The following is a 25,267-nucleotide window of genomic DNA, read 5'->3' on the forward strand; positions in this document are numbered from 1 at the left end:
TTTAAAATGAATAAAAATACTTTTCTTCAGAAATGCTTTGATAACGTATTTATCATGTTTTACTGGGAACAAATTCCGCAACATTTTTATTAAAAGATGTACTCTGATTTTTATAAAGCATAAACAAAATCGGTCTTTTCTGGCAGTGAAAATGGGGATGTCACATGATTCACTTGTGATTTACATGTGAATCACATATCATTCATATATGATTTACATGTGATTAATATGTGAATCACATGAGATTTACATGTGAATCACATATGATCTACATGTGAATCACATGTAAATCACATATAATTCACATGTAAATATATGAATCACATCCAAATTAATACAATGGATATTATATACGACAAAATACTTAAATTTGGATAATAATGTAATGAGTTGTTGCAAGATAACTAATTATTGAGATATATGTAAAATTTCCTAACTATCCCTATCTTTTAGCAAATGATTACTCATTTTTAAAACTCACATCCAAAAACTATCTAGGACCCATGTCATAAATAAAAGAACAAACCTTAATAGGTGTAGTGCATAAATACGGAGGGTTGACTCTTGAGTTTTCAGGGAAGCAGGTTGAATGCTGAAAACAATAGACTATCAGGTCTATTTTTTATCCCAAGATGGATAAAAATTGCAGCTTTTTGTCCCACCTAAAAAGGTGGGACAAAAATATGTTCTCAATATTATTATACTTTAAGAAATATATGCAATTATAGCAATGCATTTTTTATTAATTAATTAAGAAATGGAAGTAAGATGCTATAAATATAATAAACAAATTGACAAAAGTAGAAAATACAAATGATAAGAACCTGAAATTGGCAGGGGAGAAAACTCTAATTCACTCATCATTTGATGGGTTCAAATTGATGATGTGTACATTCACCCATTCAGAATTTTGCTACATATACTACAAATTAAATACCCAAGTTTGCTTGTTGGGCCCTCAATGCTACATGGATTAAAAAACAAACGGCTTACATTAACAAAAAAAAAATTTGCAATGAAGACTTGCAGTTTAGGTTTCAATCCAGGTTAAGCTTCCCATTAACAAGAACTTGCTCGGAAGTTCTCCTCCAGATGGAGCTAGATATGTGATTTTCTTCCTGAAATTGTAAATACAACACAAAATTAATTTGTATTCTATATTTAATATTTAATAAGTTCAGAGCTCTCAATCAAACCTTGGAATATCAATATCAGTGATCCAAATAAACCCAGCTATGTTGCTACATTCAAAGCAAAAAAACCAAAACAATAGTAAGCACCATATATAATAAGTTCTATTAAAACAATTTTAAAGAATACCTTGAAAGAATCTGATCTTGTTCTTTTGCAAAAGAGACAGCAAGAACTAAATTGAGCAAATCCCTGTTGATGTTTACAGGAACTTGTGAGCTGCCTTCTTCTAAATCATATAACTTAAACTTCAAGTTTGAACTTAAATTAATTATATTTCCATTTCATTTCTTTATTAGGATTATGAGGCCAGGAGATACATTGATCAGCCAGTTGAAGTTCCTGTAAGTTGATTATTTGTTCTATAAATTCTGTTTTTTGTGCTTATTATGGGATTTACACATTTTTATTATGCTGCCAACAGGGTCGAATCACAACAGAAGAGTACTTGATGAAGCTTGATGAAGCACTTGAGGTAATTAAGTTTTTTTTTTTAAGTATGAAAATCACTTGAGGTAATCACCACTTTCTGTTCTTGAAATCGAATGAATAAGTATCTTAATCAGCAATTTTGCAGAGGCATAGAAACACAATAGTTCAAATCAAACGGACTAACTAAAACCTATCACTTTGGCATTGGGCTTAATGATGAACAAAATTTGATTGAATATATACAGAGGAGGCATTAAGATGTACCTTAGAAGACTAATTCGAGTCTAGATTAACACATCTCACCAATCGAAAAAGGAACTCGTCTGTCAGGGGATCGTGAGAACCACCGGGTAAAATCCTCTCCGGTCCAAAAATACAGTTTTAGTGATTGAAAAAGTGAAGAAGATACTAGAGATGGTGTCGACATGTACCGAAGGACGGACGACGATTTCTGAAGACGAGAACTATGTAACGGCGGTCGTACACCGACTGATGAAAGTATCACCGGCGGTGACAGATCACGGAATTGGAGTGATCTGGAGCTCGTGTTACACGTCAAGAGATCGAATGGCTCATGAATCTGCAATGAGGAACAATGGATTGACAAAGGTGTTGCTCGTGATGCAGAGTAATTGATCCGACACGGCGAGGCAAATCGATGTGTCGTTCATAATCGCAACCAAGAACTGCAAAATCAAAAGTTCAAATTCATAAAACTAGGAATACTAATTGAACTTACCTGAGTTGCGATGAGCAATAATTGACTTTATGTGTGTGATTTTGATCACCTGTGCTAGAAATCGATGGTGATTTCATTGAAATTGGCGATGATTTTGTTGAAAATCGACAATAACTGTGGTCCTTCATCGATCTTCAGCGCATGTGTGTGAGTCTGATCTTCAGTGGGGATCTCTTTCTGTACAATGTGATTACACATACTTCGGCTATCAAAGATCCATCATAGAATATTCAGGTATTTGGCAATCTATTGTCGCAATTGAAGATGAAAACTAATGACATCGATCTCTTAGCTCGTGGATTCACCATCGATGATACGGAGGATAAGGACCATGGATTAGTAGTCTTCACCTTACCTGATTCAATGAATAGCGGAGACATTTGACGGAGGAAACCATAGATGTCAGACGATGGTTCTGGATTGGGGAAGGATCGACGATGAAGTTGTAAGAGAAAGAGGGATGACGGACAAAGACGATGAGGGATTTGAGAGCGGCATCGATTGATTTGGGGGATAATCTCTTCAGTACCATAAATGCCCTTCGATTAATTTCAGAACCATACCCCCGTGTTTAATTTTCCCATTTATTTACAAAAACGCCACCGAGCATCCTAGCCTTTTATTATTTTGATCTAACGGCTCACAATCGGTTCTCGGGTTCTCGGGAAACTTTGAGTTCTCAAATGATCCTTTCTCTCTCTCTCTCTCTCTCTCTCTCTCTCTCTCTCTCTCTCTCTCTCTCTCTCTCTCTCTTCGATTAATTTCAGAACCATACCCCCGTGTTTAATTTTCCCATTTATTTACAAAAACGCCACCGAGCATCCTAGCCTTTTATTATTTTGATCTAACGGCTCACAATCCGTTCTCGGGAAACTTTGAGTTGTCAAATGATCCTTCCCCCTTTCTCTCTCTCTCTCTCTCTCTCTATATATATATATATATATATATATATATATATATATATATATATATATATATATATATATATATATATATATATTCCTTTTATTATGACGGCATTCATTGTAAGGATGCATTTTGCAAAATAATAGTGAAAGATTATTTTGCAAATGGAGGTGATTCTTCTATTTAAGATTTTAATTCATTTACATAAAATATATTTATATGTTTCATTAATTTATATAATAGTTTTTTTTGAACCGGCAAATACAAATATTATACTCTACTCCTAAACTAACACCTAATTCCACTTATGTCCAGCACGGGACTTGAACCCTCGACCTCAATGAGGGAGGGCACCACCTGATACCGCTGGGCTAGAAGCCCTTTGGTAATTTATACAATAGTTATATTGATGTTGTATACTCTAAAAAATATGTTTATTTTTCATTTTGTTTTGAAAATGCCTATTCCTCTTATGTAGTTTATCCCTTTTTACTCTTCTCATGATCTCATCGGTATTTTTTTTTCTATTTTTGAAACCATTGTCAAAAAGAAAATCAAGAGAAAAATTCTACTAATTGTTATTCTTTCTTCTTTTTTCCAATAATTGAAACAAAAACACAATAGAAAAATGGCCGCACGATCTCTTATATAGTATTTTACACCTCTGTCGTTAGGTTGTCTTCGTGGTGTCAAAATCTCTCTATTCTAATAAAGGAATAGTTTCATTCCCTTCTGTCATGTGTTATCCTATTAAACTTCATAATTAATGTTGTGTCACTGATCAAACTATTGATTCTTTATTTTAAATTTCAAATTTTAAAATTTTCATTCTAATTACAATAAATTAATAACATTAGAATAAAAGTTAATATAACTAAAAAATATCTTTTAGTTAATAATTTATTTAAAATAACTTATTAATAATTTTGAATTTTCCTATGAAAATTTAATTAATTTTGTAACCATGATTCCAACCTATTATATATTATAAATAGTACACAATAAATACAAACGCTATATCTAAAATATTATGGCTTTTCATGAGAAACTACGAAAAAATGTTAGAAAACAGAACGTAGTGATTTTTTTATAAAAAAACAAAAACTAAATTATTATGGCTTTTAGTTCGCTTTAACACAAAATCATACGTCACCAATTGTGCGACACCTCTATCACAGACAACATTAGTAAAGAATTCGGGCTGCCTAGCAACTAGAGATCTTGTAACACTGTTCCACAATACAATTGATTATTATTGATTGTGCTATAAATATGCATAAACTAGGTGTAAGACCCATGTATAACATGGGTTAATTAAAAATTAAAAAAAAATAAATATAAAGGACTAAATATTTAAAAACTTTGGATTTATAAGAAAATAAAAAATAATGAATTATTAAAGTTGATTTTTTATCTTTTAAATTTAAATAAATACACAAAATAAACTAATGATCTTTAATTTGAGAATTTTGAAATAGAAAGATAAGAAATTGATATTAATTTATTACTATATTTATTGTAATTATTACATTAAAGTATTATGCGAGAATTTATTAAAATAAAAAACTCATAAAATGACATGTGGAAAAAAATTAATTCAAAATAACCACAGAATGGTATATGGTGAATGAGAATGTGACATGTGGCAAAATAACCTCCATTTATTAAAATAGATATCTCTTTCACTCACATAAATAGTGATCAGTGACCAAAGGGCTTCTAGTCCAGCGGCATTTGGTGTTGTCTTACCTCATTGAGGTTGAGGGTTCAAGTCCCGTTGTGGACATAGATGAATTTAAAGTGTAGTTTAGGAATATGTTAGATTTGCCGTTTAAAAAAAAAAATTAGTGATCAGTGTATACAAATATTATTAGATTAAGATGGAAAAGAGATACACAGTACGTGTAGAAATTGCCGTTATTTATTGCTAACTTATAAAAAATTTAAAAACTACATTAAATGACACTGATACTGATAGATAGATACATGATGTATCTCAGTATCTGTCGACATTCAATTTAGATAAAGATAAAATAATTACTAAAAACAGATAACTTTGCTTTATTGTGGGAAAAAGAATTGATAATTTAAAGTAGACAGTCGGTTGTTAATATGTTTTATCTATTCAACGAACCGACCAGGACACGCGTAAGAGATTGATTGGGTCAAATGTCTAAAGCAAAAGCAGTAGAGCACGTGTCACCACGAATATCTCTCTCGAAACACACACACTATTCATCCCTTATATCAATCCAAACCACCAACACAACTAAATCCAATTAACAAACAACTCTTCTGTTGTTCTTCAAGAATCGAAAGAGTGTGCATATATATGTTCTTAGATCTGTTGTAGAGAAAAAGAGATGGAAGGTGGTGTGATAGATGAAAGGATCGGTAACAAGAGAGGAAGGGATGATGAAAAGGGTAGTTTGGGAAGACTTGAAAAAAAACCAAGTGGGTTGGTTGTGTTAGAGGAGTATAGTGGCGATGAGATGATTAATGGGGTGAAATATGAAGAAGAAAAGCCGACTCCTGGTGGTGATGGAGGTGGTGGTGGTGGTTTGTTCAATCAACTCATCGTCAATTTGGTTAACAGCCCTAAATCCAACCAACAACCGGCAGAGGAAAATGGCGGTGGAGTAGGAGGAGGAGGAGGAGAAGAAAGTGGCGGGACACTCAGTAATGACGGAGAGACGGTGGCAGAGAAAGATGGTGGTGGTGGTGGCGGAGAAGTGGTGGAGAATGAGGAAGATGGTGATGAGGACGACATCGTGGCTCAATTACCGGCAACTCTTTCAGATGTTTTCAAAATAGAGGATACAGCTCCGGCAAGTGACGAGGCTTCAATATTGTTACACTCCATCATCCATGACTAGATGAGATATAATAAGTGTTATTGGTGAAATCTGGTTCATAATGTATTTTTTACATACAAATATTAACCTAAACCATCACCCCTGATCCTGTCCTGGTGAAAGAGTTTTATGAGTCTGTGTTATATAAGATGACTTTGACTATATGCTTTGCTTTGTGGTTGGACTTTGATTGGTAACATCTATCGTAAGGCTGGCTAGTACCTCGTGTCTTTTCTTCTTTACATTTACTAATGTTTTGGTTCAATGAGAAAAGTTTGAGCTGTTTTTCATTGAAGAAACGTCCCACGTTTGTAAAATGCGTGAAAGGAATAGGACTCGGGGTTTGCCGATTTGGGTCCATGTTCTCCAAGTCCTAAAAGAGCGTTGATTGAATGAATGGCTAGGATTTATTGCTAGAGGACTCGAGTGATATTCTTAATCTATCTTTGTCTTTTGTATCATCATACTATCTACTATCTATTATGCAATGTTTTAAAAACCGGTTTGAACCGGCCGGTCGAACCGGTTGGACCGGGAACCGGAAGAGAGAGCGGTTCAACTATCACCGGTTTTTTGTCGATTTTTGAACCGGATTGAACCGACCGTTTTTAGAAAAATTCGGTTGAACCGGTCAAAATAAACCGGTTGAACTGGTTAACCCGAATAAAAACAAATAAGAAATAACGTTTTACATAATAAACTTTGGTGATTTTTTTCTATTTAGGTTTTTCTTTAAATAAAAACATATGGTAAATGTTATAATGTTTTTTGATATGTTTGTATTCATTTAAAACTATATTTTGTTTCGGTATTATATTTTATTTTCTTTTTGATATATATGGATTGATGTAGAACACTAAAATTTATGGTTATGTTTTATTTTAATGTATTTGGATTGATCTACAACTTATTTTTTGTATATTCTTAATTTCTGAACTAGTAAACGTCAAATTCATGATTTATATATGTATGTATGTGTAGGAAAATAGAAAAAATATGAAAATTATAGAAACCGGTTGACCCGGTGGTCGAACCGGTTAAACCGGGAACCGGTCACCATACCGGTTCAACTAAAAAACCGGTTTTTAAAACATTGCTATTATGATACTAGGTGTGAGACCCGTGTATTACACGGTTTGATTTAAAAAAAAGATTAAACATTAAATTAAAGTGTAAACAGAAAATATTTTTTAATTTACAACTTTAAAATAAGAAATGAAGAAATGTATTTATTGCAATTTAATATCATATATATGATATTTAATACTTTACGTATATAAGTATATGACTTTAATTTTAAAAATTGAAATAAATCAAAAATTGACAAATGGATAATATTTACTTCAAAAATACCACAAAATGACAAGTGTCAAAACTCATGAGAGATTGACATGTGGCAAAAAAAACTTTCATTTATTAAGGAGGATTATCCAACATTTATCAAATATTATTGTTCTGTTCTTGTCTTTTGTCATTACACTTTTTTTATAAAGTATAAAATAGGAAGAATTTTTTTTAATGCAGCTCTATTTTACGAAATGAATAGTGACATTCTGTTAAGTACATAATCTCCAACATTCTATTAGTCTAAAATAGAATTTAGAGTTTGTTCCAAGATAAACACTCTTAAACATTATTTTGCATCCTAAAAATAAAATGTGGAGGAAAAAAGTCACATATGAAAAAAGAAAAGATGTTGAGGATCTAAAAAGAAAAATTGTTGCTCTTGACCCAATTGGTGAAGCTCTTTATTGAAGACGTTGTCAAACAGAGATCTGAATGTATGGTGAAAATTTAAGAATTAGAGAAAAACGTTGAAAATTTAAGAATTAGAGAAAAACATCAAAAGGCTAGATGTAAATGGAACCATGAAGGGGACGATTTTCCATTGTTTGGTCAACACAAAAATAAATAACTCGAGGATCAACGGTCAAGGCTCGAGTACGCCCAACGTAGGAGCTGAGTACACCTCGCGTACTCGGCTGAGTGGACCAAGTTGACTCATTGACCCGTTGAATTTGACTTTGACTTTGACCAAGGTTGACCAAGTTTAACTTAAGGATATTTTGGGTATTATGAGTTATAGTTGAGCCTTGGTCTCTATCTATTGAATAGGTGACCTATAGAGCCGGTATTTAGAGTAGTGTATTGTTCAACTATTCGTCAGACTGTGAGGTGAGTTTTCCTCCCAGTACTTCTGGGTCGAAGGCACCAAGGTCGGCCCATTGGATTAGATATATTGATTGTTGTATGCTGCTATGCGGAGTTATGTGGTACTTGGTACATGATCAGAGTGGTAGATTTATAGGACTACCTGTGTTATCTGTTATTGGTTGATAATGTTATGCATTGATATGTCATGGTTTGCTGGATTGAGGAGGACCAATGGATAGACTGGAGGCCAAGATACCCAGGGCAGTCCGGATAGACTGAAGGCCTGTAAGGCGAACCAGTCAGGCCGAAGGCCCAGAGAGCAGTCCAGATAGGCTGAAGGCCCGGTGAGGCGGTCCAATCATGCTGAAGCAAGGGCGGATCTTTATTAGGGCGAGGGGGGTTGTCCCCCCCTGATTTTTTTGTTACAATTAGCCCCTATACTTTAATTTTTATACATATTAGGCCCAAAAATATAAAATTTTGGCTATGACCCTCCTGCTCATCGATTTTTATACATATTATATCCCCCCCCCCCATCCAAATTTATGTGGTGGTACTTTGGGGGAACTCAGTAAGTGTTGGCTTACAGTTTTAGTTTTGTTTCAGGTACTTCTGAGGACCGTGGCAAGGCGAAGGCGTGACCGTACACATCCTTGGTTTTATGTTGTTGATCTTGGGAGACTCTAATTTTGAATAATATTTTTTGGAAACAATGGTTATGTAAACACTTCTTTTTACTAAATGGGTTGTTTTGAAAAGTTTAAATTTGTTGTGATTTTTGAGATGTTACACGTTTTAGATCGTCAAGGAATGTTTCTTGAGAGAAAACTTATATGTCAAGAAGTCAGTAGGATCCGTATTGATCTTGAGAGTTTCAAGATTCAACCAATAATGATCATTTTAGTTATCACTAGCACGCGACCTGAGGTTGATAAAATTGTTGTGTTTATTGACACATTCTAATTTTTATGCACTTCCAGTTGAGTTGGCAACGCCTATGAGTTCTAAGTTCTTCATTTAACTGCAAAAGGCTAAACACGTTGGTCAGTGAAAGTACACTGATTAGTATGGGTGAGATGCTAACAACATGGAAACACTGGTGGGCCTTTTAAACTGCCATAAGGAAGGAAATTTAGATTAAGCAAAGTTCAGTGCATGAAGGAGAACTAAATGTGATTTTGGTTTATCCTAAACCTTGTCTTATGAATGTAGGTTGGAATTGAAAGATTCACGTGGATAGGAACGTATGCACCTTGAAATCTAAATGGGAAAAGGTTTCACTCTAATTCATGAATATGTTATGTGGAAATACTTTCTCTAATAGATTTTAAAGATCTTATCTATATGGATATTATTTGTGTAAATTGTATTCTCAAATTCGAGATATGATTATGACATCCCTCTTTATATTTCAAATCGTGAGGAAAGGCAAGGAATTGTTAAACTTTCGAGAGATATATCTATCAATATTGAAAGGGTTTAACACACACACATTATCCAACTAAGTTGTATAAGCTTAAGAAGTCTATTTGGAGACTTATTGAAGCATCGCATAACATAAATCTACAATTCCTTGAGAAAGTCAAAAGGTATTGATTTCTAGAAGTCCAGATGATTTCTAATTATTTATCAAAGCCAGTAGGAGCATAATTGTTATGCTGGTATTGCATGTTGAAAATATTATTCATAGGGAACAATGTCTCTAGTTTCAAAGTTATATGTAACATCCCAAAAATCATGACCAAAAATTCCATTTTTAATGATTAAATAAACCATAGTTATCAAAATCATCTCATCAAAATATAAGTCATAGTATCTCAAAAACATCATATCAAAAACACATGTCAATATATCAGAGTAAAACATCACAGGCTAAACATCATGGCGTGTGCACTGCAGTCATCCCGAGCTCTTCCCTTTGCTACCGGAAGTACCTGAAACCAAAACTGAAAATTGTAAGCACGAAGCTTAGCGAGTCTCCCCAAACTACCACATATCATACACATAAGCACATAATATAAACATATATTGGGCCCTGCCCCTTCATCGGGCCCCGCCCGGCATCGGACAATGTCCGGCATCGGGCCCCTCCTGGCATCGAGCAAAGCTCGGTATACATATAAACATATCAACAAATACACATAAATAATCACATAACATAAACATATAAACATTCCTCGGGCCTCGCCCGACATCCGACCGAAATTCGGAAGCATACTAACATTCCTCGGGCATTGCCCGACATCGGACCGAAATATGGAAACATACATATACAGACACATGCAAGAATCACGAAGACATCAAGCATACAAACATTTCTTGTGCATCTCCCGACATCGGACCGAAATCCGGAAATCATATAAACATTCATTGGGCACCGCCCGGCATCGGACCTTAGTCCGGAACATACTAACATACATAATCGGGTCGGCATTGGTGCCTTCGACTCATTCCTACAGGAGGAAACTCACCTCAAATGTTGGATGATAGCTGAAACGTCTCTGCTCTGGAATCAGCTGTACTCACTCCCTGAACCAAAACAATCCCTTAGCTGCCATTTCATGCTCATAACCTTTAAGGTCAACCATGGTCAAAGTCAAGTCTAGGTCAAATCAAAGTTAACACTCTGAGTTGACTCAACTCGTCGAGTTTATCCTTCAACTCGCTGAGTTCCTATGAATCATAGAATCGTGATTTCACGATCCAACTCGTCGAGTCCATCATTGAACTCGCCGAGTTTTTCTTTTCAACAGAATCGGGACACTTCACTTCAACTCGTCGAGTCCATCCTTGAACTCGTCGAGTTCCCTAGTCTGTTAGCCCCTTATTAACTCATTAAGCCATTCTCCTTCAGATCTAAACCCTAAACTTTAGATCTCGACTGAAAATGCTTCTAGAAGGGTAAAGTTTCCAACTTTACCCATCAATACCTTTCCTAAATGGATTAAGCTCAAACCCTAACCCCAAAAGGCGACAGTCTTAATCCCAACTTCACCAAAACTACAAGATAGACCATGAGGTCATAGATTTGGACTCTTGGGACAAGAAGATCACGTAAAGTCCCAGCTTTCTCTACATGCATGGATAGTAGATGCTCCAAAAGGCCAAAATGATGGTCCAAAGGTTGCATGGGACTTCCATGGTCATAAAGTTGGCACCTTTATGCCATGAAAATCTCTCAAGACCCTAGATTTGAAGCATTCTCTGTTTGGGACGTCCAAATCCCAAGAACCAAGTCATTTGGACCAAAAACAAGAAAAATGACCCTAATAGAAGATCTAATCAACTACAAAGAAAGGTTCAAGCTTTATACCGGAAAAGTAACGTGGAAGAGACAAGGGTTTTGGATCTACAAACTCCTTCTTGTGTCCTCAATCTTCTCTTTCTTCCAATAGCTTCAAAACACACACTAAATTACTTGAAATAGCTCACATACACTCACAATAGGGTTTGGGACTTGGAGGCTAGAAATGAGGCCAACATGGAAGGTTTAAGGTGCTTAAATAGGGTGCAAATCCCAGAAATTAGGGTTTCTCCTCTGCCCACCTACTCGTCGAGTTGAGGCCTCTCAACTCGTAGAGTAGGTTACTTAAATCATGCGGCCCATATGATCTCTACTCGATGAGTTTGGGGCTTCCAACTCGTCGAGTTGCCCTTATAAATTTAATAATTAAATAAATTAAATACGTACCAGGAACCAGGCGTTACATTATAAAAGTTGGGAACTATTTTGCTATAGTGGACTTACGGAAAGGGCACTCATATTTCGTTACGAATCTAAAAGTTTAGATTGTATAGTTTAATAAAACTTAGTCAAAGGCATATATGAATAGCATTTTTGTGACATCCCCATTTTTCACGGCCAGAAAAGACCGATTTTGTTTATGCTTTATAAAAAAAATCAGAGTATCTCTTTTAATAAAAATGTTGCGGAATTTGTTCCCAGAAAAACATGATAAATACGTTATCAAAGCATTTCCGAAGAAATGTATTTTTATCCATTTTAAAACATTTGGGATGTCATCGGCAATACAAAAACATAAGCATAAACAGAACTTACATTCATTTACACTAGTGCTCTACATCTCTTTTAAATCTCTCAGTGTAAAGTAGCTTCATATCGACACCTGTGATACAAATAAGGTTGAGTGGGTCAGGTTGGGAAACCTGGTGAGTACATAGGGTTTTCCACCTACAATAATGTAATTATTATGTTTAAACATCAAACAATCAACCCAATTACCCATCCTCGTTATCTTCTTTACTCGTAAGGATCTACCCTAAGAATCAGCTATTCCTCGTTCATTCATTCCTAAGGATTATCCTAAGGAATAGGCACGAAGTCCATCGTTGCCAATGACACAGTTGTCAAGCACGGCTGCTAATATTATCATTTAGGCGCAGCTGCCATAATTATGACATTCTCTATGAGGCGCAACTGTCGGTATTGTCCTTTAGGCGCAACTACCATGGTTATGATGTTCTCTATTAGGCACAGCTGTCGATACTATCCTTAGAGTGCAGCTGCTAGGATGTTTAGAGTACATCGTAGATTATAAACATCTATAGGTTGTGGCGTAGCTGCCAATGCTCATCTATAGGGTATTAAGTCCATTGTTGCCAATGTTCACCTATAGGGCATTATGTCTATACTGCTAATATTCCTCTATATCAGCTTTCATCATTAATCTACCCATATTTTACCCAACATATTTTGTAGATATAAATACATATACAGTTTAAATCATAAAAAACATGTATATTCATCCAACGTAGATAGCAAGTACACAGATAATATGCACACATAACACGTAATTTATATAAAATACTTCATATCTATGTGTAAGATGAAAGTAACTATGCATTCACTTGATAAGGTGGTGACTCGGTACTCGGACAGCGCTTCGTTTACTTTAAAATAATTTCCTTCAACGAAACCTTGTATTATTACCACTAGATTTTAGTCTAATATTTACCGTGACTAATTATTAGTCTTATTATTATTATATATAAGCGTTTAAACAATACTTTCCAACCACTATGTACAGACAGGGGCTAGACATAAAACATCGGAGGGCAGGACCATTTTGGCATATAGCACTTCTGAAATCCAACAACCATATGCGGCCCTTTAAACCAGATTCTCCGTACCGCGAGTAGTTAAAAAGATATTATAACGACACTTATATAAGTCATAATAATAGCTCAAATATTTATTATAAGTTCATAATAACAATATTAATTTTAAATATAAGCTATATTAAAATAGGTAAGCATAATTTACTTACAAGGGGGTTTTAGCTAGGAGTCGGGCTTTGCAGGGGCAGAACTTCGTCGCTGAATCTTTCTAAGAAAGATTCGTGCAGCGCTTCAGCGCTCACCTTACTATACTAAAACTACAGAAAGAGAAGTCGAATCATGAGGGACCGAAATGCTCGGGGGATAAGAAGAGAAAGACTCTTGAATCAAGAGAATGGTGCAAGAAATATGAAAGCCCAAGCCTCTTATTTATAGTAATTGAATTTACAAAAACTACCCTCCATAATTACTTTATGACCTTATTATAGTTATATAAACGACTAAACACCCCTTCATAATACTATTTTAAATAGATTTAACGATATTTGTACTAAACTAATGTCGAAAGTACTCAACACTAGTCTTATAATAACCGCATCGTCGATACCTTTCTAATGATATATACATTTGTATATATATGTGTACGTATATATGATTTATACTTTATTTTAATACGTAAATATGTTATTATAATTTGTAACTCGTTCATACGAACTCCATTTTTGACGTTCTTTATATCCACGCGTTGGTATTTACGAGTACTACAACTTTCATTTAGACGCCGTCAGCTAATTCTCATTCTATCTCAGATTTACAAAACTGTATCGAATTTATCGCGCTCGAAGAGTAGGGACCACGTTTCGTCCATATCTTTAACATACGAGCTCTAATCTCGACATTATTTATATCCACGTGTAGGTAAAAACAAGATCTAAAACTTTCATTTGGGCGTTCTTTTTTGTATGTTCTCGGTTTAACGTATACTACAAATTTTGTTTAGATCACTAAGGCTAAAAAGTCTTATACCGTAAATTCACTATTTACGTCTCCCGGTGTCGTGCCGGTTTTGCCGTAAAACTTCGACAGGCCATAACTTCTTCGTTGTAACTCGGATTTCGTCGTTCTTTATATGTACGAAACCCTTGTAACATATACTACAACTTGGTTAAGATTAATCCTTATAAATAATCTTCCATCAAAAACTCATTTTTGATGCTCATCGTCTCTAAATTGACTAGCTCGGATCTGCGGGCGTTACAATGTTGAAATGTTTTGACATTGGATATTCTATATATGGAAATATTATAGCAAAGAATTGAACATATGTTAGACCCTTGTAACAATGAGTCAAGTCCCATATGATTTGGATATAGGATCGATTACATATGCTATAATATTTGATTATTCTATTTTTCAAATGCCTAGAGCATTGTGTGAAAAGGATTAAGATTTCGTGTGATTAAGGTTGTTAAACAACTGTCAAGAACATTCTGGTTTTACCGAAGATTGGTTGCTTGTGGCCAGTTAGAAGTATGACATTATTTGGGAAGGACCATAGTGAAACGTTTTGGATTGAGATGATTTTTGGTCAAAATTGATGGTCATATGGGAATATGGAAATGTTTCCATAATGGGAGATGTTTGTAAAATCTACATGTGAATTGGAAACATTAATGCAAATAAGTGTTCAAGGAGTGTGGCTTGAATTTGAAACTTCATAACCATGGAATTGTTTCTAGTAACAAGTTCCTGTGGAACATTCTGGTAATGTCGAAGGCTCAGTCTTTGTGACTTAAGAACCTTGATATCACAGAAAGACAATGCATGAAAATATGAAATTCACCTACATCTTAGATAGTGATAAGAATTTGAATCATAAATTGAGCATCGTTGGACTAATGTCTAATCGATCTATTCACAAAGGAAGGACCATTGAGAGACATAGTATGCATGTTTATAACATGGCATGACTGATGTTATCTAATTCAAGTGGTTAGTTGATTACTAGAAACATTATACAATGAATAAATTCGTAATTTTTATGGTGATTAAATGATAGGGATTTAATTTTAATCAATGGGTATTATGTCATAGTTAATTAATTTATTATTGTGTTTCACTTTGCATGTTTTACATCCCTGAGTAATTTTAATATTATTCAAAATTCCACAGTCGTTCATACTTTTGGAAGTAAGTATTGAATTAAGATTGTCATGAATTGATTGTAGATTATCGATTGAGGTTAATACATTACAATTGTAATTGCTACAATATTCATGAGTACTTTAAAATAGTGATTTTAAGTATTGGACAAGCCCTTAAGCCAGTACGCTTAACGTACAAGCTGAGTACGCCCCGCGTACTCAGCAGGAATGGATTTCAGTGTTTGGGCTTCGTTTTAGGCTAACCATTGGGCTTAGATGCTTTAGGCCCTGTTGGGCTATCAGGTTTTGAATTGATAATTATTTTGAAAGACCCACTATGGGATTTGGGCTTAATTTGGAAAATTGTGCCATATTTGGGCCTTGGGTGTTTAATTGGAATTTTGGGCTTTTGGATTGTTGAATTGGGCCTTGGATTTGGGTCAAGTTATGAAAAGGGTAAAAAGGTCTTTTACCATAGTTTGGACACTTGATGTGGGTCGGATCCGATTATTGATGGATGATTAACTTGTGATTGATAGCGCGGGGATTTTTGCGGGCCAACAGCCGAAGATTCTTTCTGTGAGATTCGGCAGTGCGAGGTGAGTTTCCTCACTATGTCTAGCGGGTCTAAGGCACCAATGCCGACCCATGATTGTTATGCTTAGGATGCAAGATGTCTGTGTGACTCTTGCATGGGTTTTGTGGACTATATGTTTACCAGGCAAGGTCCGATGCTAGGCGGGGCCTTATGAGTATATTGTATGCTAGTTATCAGTATGTGTTTTATGCTTGCCGGGCGGGGCTCGATGACCGTGTGGTATGCTATTGTCTTTGTGATTATCGCATGTGTTCGTATGATTATATGACTATATGATTATGTGTGTATCGGGCGGGGCCCGAAACCAGGCGGGGCCTAAGGAATGACAGATATGTAATCTGAGGTGGGCTCGATGTCGGGCGGGGGCCCATTATATGTTGATATGTATGGTATGTGGCATCTTGGGAAACTCACTAAGCTTTGTGCTTACGGTTTTCAGTCTATATTTCAGGTACTTCGGTTTTCAAATAGAAGAGCTCGGGGTGATTGTAGAACACACACCATCTCGTTCCGCGTTTTGTGATTTACTCTGATTTCATATGGCAATTGATACACTTGATTATTTGGATTGTAATGATAATGTATTTGGTATACTAATTTTATTAAATTAAAATGGATCTTTTTGGGTCTTTTATTTGGGACGTTACAAGCATCTTCGCAGGAGAATACGTATAGGAGGAAATAGAGATAAAGGAAAGTCAGTGGAACAAACATCGGACTGAAGTCGGTGGTGGTGTGGTGGAGTAATTTAATTGGAGAATAAAAACGGTGGAGGACACCATTGTCAAGAAGAAGACAACGTTGAGCTCCACCATAATTTATTTTATTGAAACCGTTGTTCATAAGAATACTCTGCTTTGATTATATATTTAATAAGTTATTAATTATTTTAGATACGTTAAACCCACCGTCCAAAATCTCTTTATTTAAATAAATAAGCCTCTTAATCTTAATTTCTTCAAACACTAAAAAATTATTAATAATGTCAGATACAATAAGCTAATAAACTTGTTTATATATATTAAATAAGAAATCCTAAACAACCCCTAAGTTGATTCTTGTACCATTTTCTTTATCCATATCCATTTAGGGGGTGTTTGACTTATCTTTTTAAGAGGCAAAAGTCCTTTTTGGAAAAGTTTCAAAAAGTCAGGTTTTCCTGACTTTTCCAAAAAGTCAGTTTTTCTTATATCAAAAATCCAAGAGTAGCTTTTAAAATCCTATTATCAAACATCTTTTACATTTTATCTTTTCCAAAAAAAACTTTTGCCTCTCAAAAAGATAAGCCAAACACCCCCTTAGCTCAAGCCCTTTTATGTGAAAAAATGACTAGTGTAAATATATTGTTCTTGATTATTGTAAATGTGAAAAAATGACTACTGTAAATATATTTTTCTAGATTATTGTAAATATATGGGTTTAGGTCAAAATTGGTCACTTAACTTTCTGATTTGTTCTATTTTGGTCACTTAACTATGTTTAAGTTTTAAAAGGTCATGTAACTTTCTATTTTGTTCTTAAATGGTCACTGTAACCGGGAGTAGCCTGTAAACTGATGACTTGGCTTTCTTAATCCATGTTGGCATCATACATGGACTTACTAATCCCATTTGGCTGCTCACGTGGTATTTGACCTTCACCGGATTTCAAATATCAATTAACAATTATGTATTATTCATCGTCTTCAACGGGAAGAACCCTTCGATGTCTTTTCTCTTCCGTATTTCAAGGAATCTCTAAGTGAAAACCGAGTAGTCTGTAAGCAATAACTCGTTGTTTATCATTAGTGACAAAATGTAAATCATATCCATTTGCCACCGAGTAGTCTGTAAGCAAAGTTCTTAGTTGTTCTTTGTCTTCAAAACACATGCCACAAATAGGTTTCATTTCCTTCCAATCCACTGTGGGGTTATATGAAGGAAAATTTTTACTTGTTAAATTTCCTTCACCATTCGTATATGCAAGCAAGACATTCAAGAATGGATCCTCATGGATTCTCTTGGTTTCTATATTCTCCTGATCAATTTCATGTTCCATAGGGCAATGAGCAAGTAAACCATCTTCTTCATCATCCTCTTCATACTCAAACTCATCATCCTCCTCATCTTCTTCATAATCATGGTCATCATCCTCCCCATCACTCCCATGAAGTTCATCATGTCTGAAATCAATTTCATCAAGATGAATAATTTCCTCTGCAATCCAATCTAGTACATCATAGTCATGATCATCAACATAGATAGAAATTTGACCACCATGAAGATGTGCCTCAGATTTGCATTCTTTGAAATCTATATCACACATTAATAACTTCAAGCCTCTTGCTAATGCTCCATTTCCAACAGAGTAAAAAAGTTTTTTGACTGTGGAATCAGTCACCCGACAAAGATACGCAACTAGGTCTGGGTACTCCATTTGTTCGAAATCAACATCAGACAAAGTTAACTTCAAACCCCCATCATAGTTTAAAGGATTTGGCACGAAAACACCATTGTAGTAAACTTCAAGAGTCAACATCTGTTTGCCATTCACAAGAAATCGAAACTAAGAACTTAAAATTGAAACTCGAAACTTTGAAATTTAATGTAAAAACGGTAGTTTTAAGATAGTTATGTACCTGTAACAACACTTGTAAGCCTGATTGCGCGAAATGATTTCTTCAATTTCCTACTGCTAGCGACTTGGAGAAGGGCGTTCCTGGGTTTTCATAATCGAGTGGTTAGTTCATAATCGAGTGGTTAGTTCATAATCGAGTGGTTTCTTCATCGTTAAATCTTGGAGAAGGGCATTATAAGTGGACTTACGATACCTAGGTTTTCACTTAGAGATTCCTTGAAATACGGAAGAGAAAAGACATCGAAGGGTTCTTCCCGTTGAAGACGATGAATAATACATATCTGTTAATTGATATTTGAAATCCGGTCAAGGTCAAATACCACGTGAGCAGCCAAATGGGATTAATAAGTCCATGTATGATGCCAACATGGATTAAGAAAGTCAAGTCATCAGTTTACAGGCTACTCCCGGTTACAGTGACCATTTAAGAACAAAATAGAAAGTTACATGACCTTTTAAAACTTAAACATAGTTAAGTGACCAAAATAGAACAAATCAGAAAGTTAAGTGACCAATTTTGACCTAAACCCTAAATATATTGTGTTCTTAATTTGCAGTATTGTTTCACTTTTCAACTTCCTAATCTATTAGGATCCACCATTGCGACTACTTTCTTTTCATATAAAACCGAGAGCCGATCATCGATTAAAAGATCCAATTGTCCAATGTATGTTTAATTTTTTAGTTTACAAAACATATTTGTGTGTAATTTTCTCATTAGATTATAGTTATTTTTTAATGAACTTATAAGTAGAAAAAAATTTATATTGTTTAAATTAAAGATATATATAGAATTATAAACGAACCAAATTACACGAACGGGGTTGTTCATGTTCGTTCGTTTAAATTAGCCAAACAAATAAAATAATAAACAAATAAATTTTTGTTATTTGTGTTCGTTCGTTTAAACATTTAAAAAAAATGCTTGGGATAAGCGATCCCAAACACTAATGGCCCACTAATGGCCTCTTCACTCATGTGACCATATCAGATGCTTGATTATAATAGGATATCACTTTTATTTTTGTCTCCTACAACACTATAATTTCAAACTTTAAGGTATTGTAAATTTGTAATATGAAATTTAAGCTAAATTATAGTATTATATTTTTATTTTTCTTTATTATAATAAATAACTTCAGAGATCTGCTCAATTTCCTAAAAAATTAAACAATGCAATATAATAACAGGAAGGGGTGTCGCCTAAGATTGAGAATTTTGGCGATTTTCCGGTGGGTACGGACGTACGTACGGTGATGAAGTTGAACACATGTTAACTAGATTTTATTTTCTCTAAATTAAATTCATTTAAAATAGAATGTAAATTAAAATTAAAAAATATATATATACATCTTTTTACGTATTTGAAAAAAAACATAAGAAGGGAGTTGCATTGGGATATTTTTAGGTGTATGTGGGTCCTACACATACCGTCATTCACACACTTGGGAACATAGGTGCCAACCTTTTTTAAAGGTAAATACACGAATCCTATCCTATCTAGTAATATGAGCAATAAACGAATCTATCTCCGTGCGTGTCACCCCACCTTTTTCTACAGACCGCCTAACATCATCACCAAGGTTAGCAGCTCTCTTCCTCATCGCATCTCCCTCATCAGAAACCATCAATTTCCGAATACTTGTTTCAATAGTTGAAAACGTTACTAGCTCACCACGACTCTCCCAATCCCTTACACTTATACCAGTCTTTAGCACCTCTGTTACTAGCGTAGCGTTTCTTGGTTGATCTGAATGCATCGGCCATGCAGCTATGGGAACCCCCATTGTGATGCTCTCCATACTAGAGTTCCACCCACAGTGACTCATAAATCCTCCGGTTGCAGGGTGAGCTAGTATATCTAATTGGGGTGCCCATTCTCTCACCACCAATCCCTTCTCTTCAAGTCTCTCTTCAAACCCTTTTGGCAATTCAACTCTCCTAACTTCACCATCGAAGATATCTCCTTTATCAGCATCTCGTAGAACCCAAATAAACTTTTGTTTGCTGTTCTCTAACCCATTAGCAAGTTCTCGGATCTCATCATCGGATAATAACGTTGTTGTGCCAAAAGAAACATATAGCACCGAGTCTTTATCTTGTTTGTCAAGCCACTCTACCGACATGTGACGTCTTCCAAGGTCTTCGTTATCGCTTATGGCCACCGGATTGAAAGGGCCCATAGCCCATTGCTTTCTACTTCCAGTTAGTCCTTCTTTCGCAAGAAAGTCAATGAATTTCCCATCGAAAACGTTGCATGTGTCATGAATATTGCCTGAATTAAATGTTTGACAGACACTATGACACGCAACAGATTCTAATATTTCTGCTGGTATAGAGCCTTCAAAAGCAGGGATCTTTGTAAGTTGCATATAGGATTCAGCATCATCTAAACATGGCCTTCCTTTCTGTTCCCAAAGGTACGAGAACGTCGTAAAAGCCGAAGCACCATAGAAGACATAAGCTTCTGCGTTTTCATATGCAATTACATCTTGAACGACTGAGCTCATTAGATAGTCATGAATGACGATGACTCGACTGGTGGTGGGAGCAATATCAGACAATAGTTTCGCAAAAGGTTCGCGAAGATGAGATGGTAGTTGAAACGATGGAAGAAGGTGTGAAGGAAATTTGTCGGGAGCATTAGGATCTGGAGGAGGGGATTCGAATTTGGGTGTCTCAAATTCATGGAAATGGATATTTGTGGCGGTGGTGGGATCCCAACCGTGGACACGAAGCTTTGCTTGACGGCTGTGGGTGGTTGTGACGACGACATGAATCGGTAGATTATAGGAAGATAGGAGACCGGAGAGGTGGAGGAGTTGATTGAGATGACCTTGTAGCACAAAAGGCACCACTAACACCACCACGTCTTTCTTTTCCATCTTAATAGTTAGATTGTCAATTGTGTACTTGGTTGAGTCAGTGAGATATTTTATATATCAATGGAATTGAAGACATCATCAATGACGTCTTAATTTCTTGAAATCTTAAAAAAAACAATAACTTTACAATATCCAGACATAATGTTACACAAAAAGATCTCTTCATCTTAAAATATTATTAAATCGTCAAAAAGAAAAGGAAAAAAATTCTTAGCATCTGGCCGAACTCAACTTGGCCACTAATACTACGGTGGATTCTAAAGGCATCATGGTGAAAACCATTTAAGTAAGTCAAAACCACCATTAGTCGTTATGGCGATCGTGTCATTAACTGTTTGCATATGATTCATATATAAACAACTGATTTGATATCCAGACAATCAATCGTTGCTAACATAATTTCAATTCTTCTTATACCTTTTTTCATTTTAACTCCTTTAACTTATATATAAATTTTAAAACACACCCTATATTAATGTTTATAATTATATAATTCCATTTTTAACCATTATTATATGTATATTTTACTTTTTAGCTATTTATATTGTAATATAAATTAATTTTTTAAATCAAAAATAGATTTGTTATAAACTATAATAATTATTGTATTTTTATTTATCTTTGATTAGTTTCATATTAATATTTGAGTAAATTACAGAAATGGTCCATGTGTTTTGGTCAGATTCGTAGTTTTAGTCTTTAAGTTTAAAAATTGATAGGTTGTATCATTGCATCATATAAAAAAACACTAACTCACCATTTCTTTTACATTTTCATTTTCTTTTTAACAATTTATTATTATTATTATTATTAGACAAAACTGCATAAATAGTTCCCGTGGTTAGCTGAAAATTGTCACTTTTGTCCAAAAAGTTTTGGTCCAAAGTTTTCATTTTGTTGTAAATTTGGTCCAATTTGTTTTGAACTTTTTTATAATGACGATTTTGCCCTTGATATTTTCTTTTTTCATTTTTTTAAAATTAATTTAATGTTTTCTAAATAAAGAAAAATAAAAAATAAAGATAAACCCTCAAAACACCCTCTCAGTTTTAATATACTAATTCTATCTGATCTGCCACCTATTTAGCCGGACCACCACCATCGGTGCACCCCATTTAGCCACCACCTAGTAACTCAAAACCACCACCTCTCTGATCCGTAACTCGAAGAAGGGATGTCTGACGCCATCTTTCTCAGCAAACCCTACGTCTCCGCCGCCTTCGTTTCTCTACTTCGTCGGCGCTTCGTCGTTCCTCAAATCTGAAAACCTCCACCAGCCTCCGACAGGAAAACCATCATATATGAAAGCCTCCACCACCATTTGGGAACCCTAACCCTAGCGCCGTCAAATCTGAACCGAGACGAATGATATGGCGAAGTTGGGATACCCTAAACGACCGAATGGAGCAGCGGCGCTAGGGTTTCTCAATCTCCTAGCTTGTATCTTCGCCGAAAAAGGATAGAGATGAAGAGAAAGAAGGAGAAGCTAGCATTTCTAAAAATGCGAATTTTGGAGCTATAATTTCTTACATGTAGCGGTGGCGGCGAAATGGGTGACACGGGTGTGTGTTGACGACGATGGTAGAGTCGGCGGCGAAATCGGCGACACCGGTATGTGCTCAATGACGGTGAATTTGAACAGGTATCCATAGTCTTTTCCGATCCAACGAGAAGGTGTTACACCAGACAATAATGGCGACAGGATGGTGGTGCTCCAGTGAAATCAGAGTCGATGGTGTCGTCGGAGTTCGAGTCGCTGGCGGCGCTGGGGAGATGTTGCAGATCTGGATCTTCAGAGCGGTTGAGGTGAAAGAAGAGATGGTGGTGCTCCAGACGGTAGACAATACATGGTGGTGGCCTCCGAAACCCTCAGTCGTCGGAACGCTCAATCACCGGAAGCCTAAGTCATCGGTGATTGTATTTTCATTTTTCTGAAAGTTAGAGTGAGGGAGATGGATTTGTGAAGAGAGAGAGAGCGAGAGAGAGAGAGAGAGAGGAGATGAATTTGTGCATTTATTTTTTATTTTTCTTTCATTCAGAAAACATTAAATTAATTTTTAAAAAATAAAAAAAGAAAATATCAAGGCAAAATCGTCATTATGAAAAAGTTGAAAACAAATTGGACCAAATTCACAACAAAATGAAAACTTTGGACCACCAGTACTGGTTCAAAACTTTTTGGACCAAAGTGATATTTTTCAGCTAACCATAGGGACCATTTGTACAGTTTTGTGTTATTATTATTATTATTATTATTTGACATCTTATTCGAATATACGATTTAATATTGTTTTTTTTACGTTTTGTTCGTTCACATTATATATCGTTTTTTTATGTTTTGCTCGAATAAACAAATTAAAATAAAACCCCGGATAACTATCAAATATCAAATATAATTATTTAATGTTGTTTTTTATGTGTTTTTAATTTATATCATTCGTTGATGTGCTTTATTTTTTTTATTCGGCTTTAAGAGGTTTTATTATTACGTTTTAAAAGAATAATCTTAAATATTAGGATAAACAACTATCATACCGTCATAACAACTATATTTTTGTTAAAAAAAATAATCTTAAATGAAATATACCGCTTGTTAATACTCATTAAGTACATATTGTTTGAAATATTAAAAAATTCCCCTCGTATTTTAATTTGAATCCTATTTATTTTGTTAAAATAAATACGAGAGAATTTTTTATTATTTCAGACAATATATATACTTAATGGGTATTAACAAGCGGTAGATTTTATTTAAGATTATTCTTTTAACAAATAGTTGTTAAAATATAATTGTTATTTCAATAGTTGTTATGACGGTATGATAGTTGTTTATCATAATGTTTAAGATTATCCGGTTAAAAAGTAACAATAAAACCTCTTAAAGCTAAATAAAAAAAGTAAAACATATAAAAATGATGTAACCGAAAACACATAAAAAACAACATTAAAAAATTATATTTGATGTTTGATAGTTATTCGGGTTCTATTTTAATTTGTTTATTCTTTCAAAACATAAAAAAAAACGATATATAATGTGAACGAACAAAACGTAAAAAAAAAAAAAAAAAAAAAAAAAAAAAAAAAAAAAAAACAGTATTAAAATAGAGGGAGGTGGGGCTTTTCTTGTTTTTTAATTATTAAAATAAAAAATAAGTATTAAATTTAGGAAAAGAATGAAAAGAATGGAAAATAAATACATCAAAGGTATTATAGTCATTTCAATTTTCGAAGTGATCAAATACGCAACGAAACTAATTCAAAAAGACCAACAATCCAAAAAATTTAAGGTTTGAACCAAAACCCAAAAAAAATACATATCACAGAGACTATGTTTGCAGTTTTGTCAATAAATAAAAATTAATAATAAAAAATGAAAATATGAAATTGAAATATATTATTTGGTTTATACTATATATATATATATATATATATATATATATATATATATATATATTAGAAAATGAAAGTATAAAAAGACACGTTAAAAGAGTTAAATATAAAGTAAAGTTGTATATATAAAATAAAGTTTTATAAATCATTTGTCAATTATGTAAGTATAAATCATATCAAATTGGGTTATGAAGTCAAAGTGGTTTTGATAAAGTGGTTTTTGGGGTTAAATGGGTGTGAATAACAACACTTCGAGTTCACATTTCAGCCAAACTCAA

General features: G+C 34.5%; 1 protein-coding gene and 1 long non-coding RNA gene across 2 annotated transcripts; both read right to left on the reverse strand.

Moving 5' to 3' along the window:
* Positions 1-1,018: 1,018 nt before the first annotated feature.
* On the reverse strand, positions 1,019-1,398 carry LOC145114691 (uncharacterized). Its single transcript, XR_013711160.1, has 3 exons — positions 1,321-1,398; positions 1,197-1,241; positions 1,019-1,118 (listed from the first exon to the last, which is right to left on the reverse strand). It is a non-coding gene; the product is annotated as an uncharacterized LOC145114691 (long non-coding RNA).
* Positions 1,399-20,021: 18,623 nt separating this feature from the next.
* On the reverse strand, positions 20,022-21,633 carry LOC145117816 (zeatin O-xylosyltransferase-like). Its single transcript, XM_079054145.1, has one exon. The coding sequence runs from the start codon at positions 21,597-21,599 to the stop codon at positions 20,211-20,213; it is 1,389 nt and encodes a 462-aa protein (XP_078910271.1). The 5' UTR covers positions 21,600-21,633; the 3' UTR covers positions 20,022-20,210.
* Between the last annotated feature and the right edge of the window lie 3,634 nt (positions 21,634-25,267).

Source organism: Lactuca virosa, chromosome 5, assembly GCF_052849685.1.
Source record: "Lactuca virosa cultivar CGN04683 chromosome 5, Lactuca_virosa_CGN04683_v6, whole genome shotgun sequence".
In the NCBI taxonomy this organism is placed as follows: domain Eukaryota; kingdom Viridiplantae; phylum Streptophyta; class Magnoliopsida; order Asterales; family Asteraceae; genus Lactuca; species Lactuca virosa.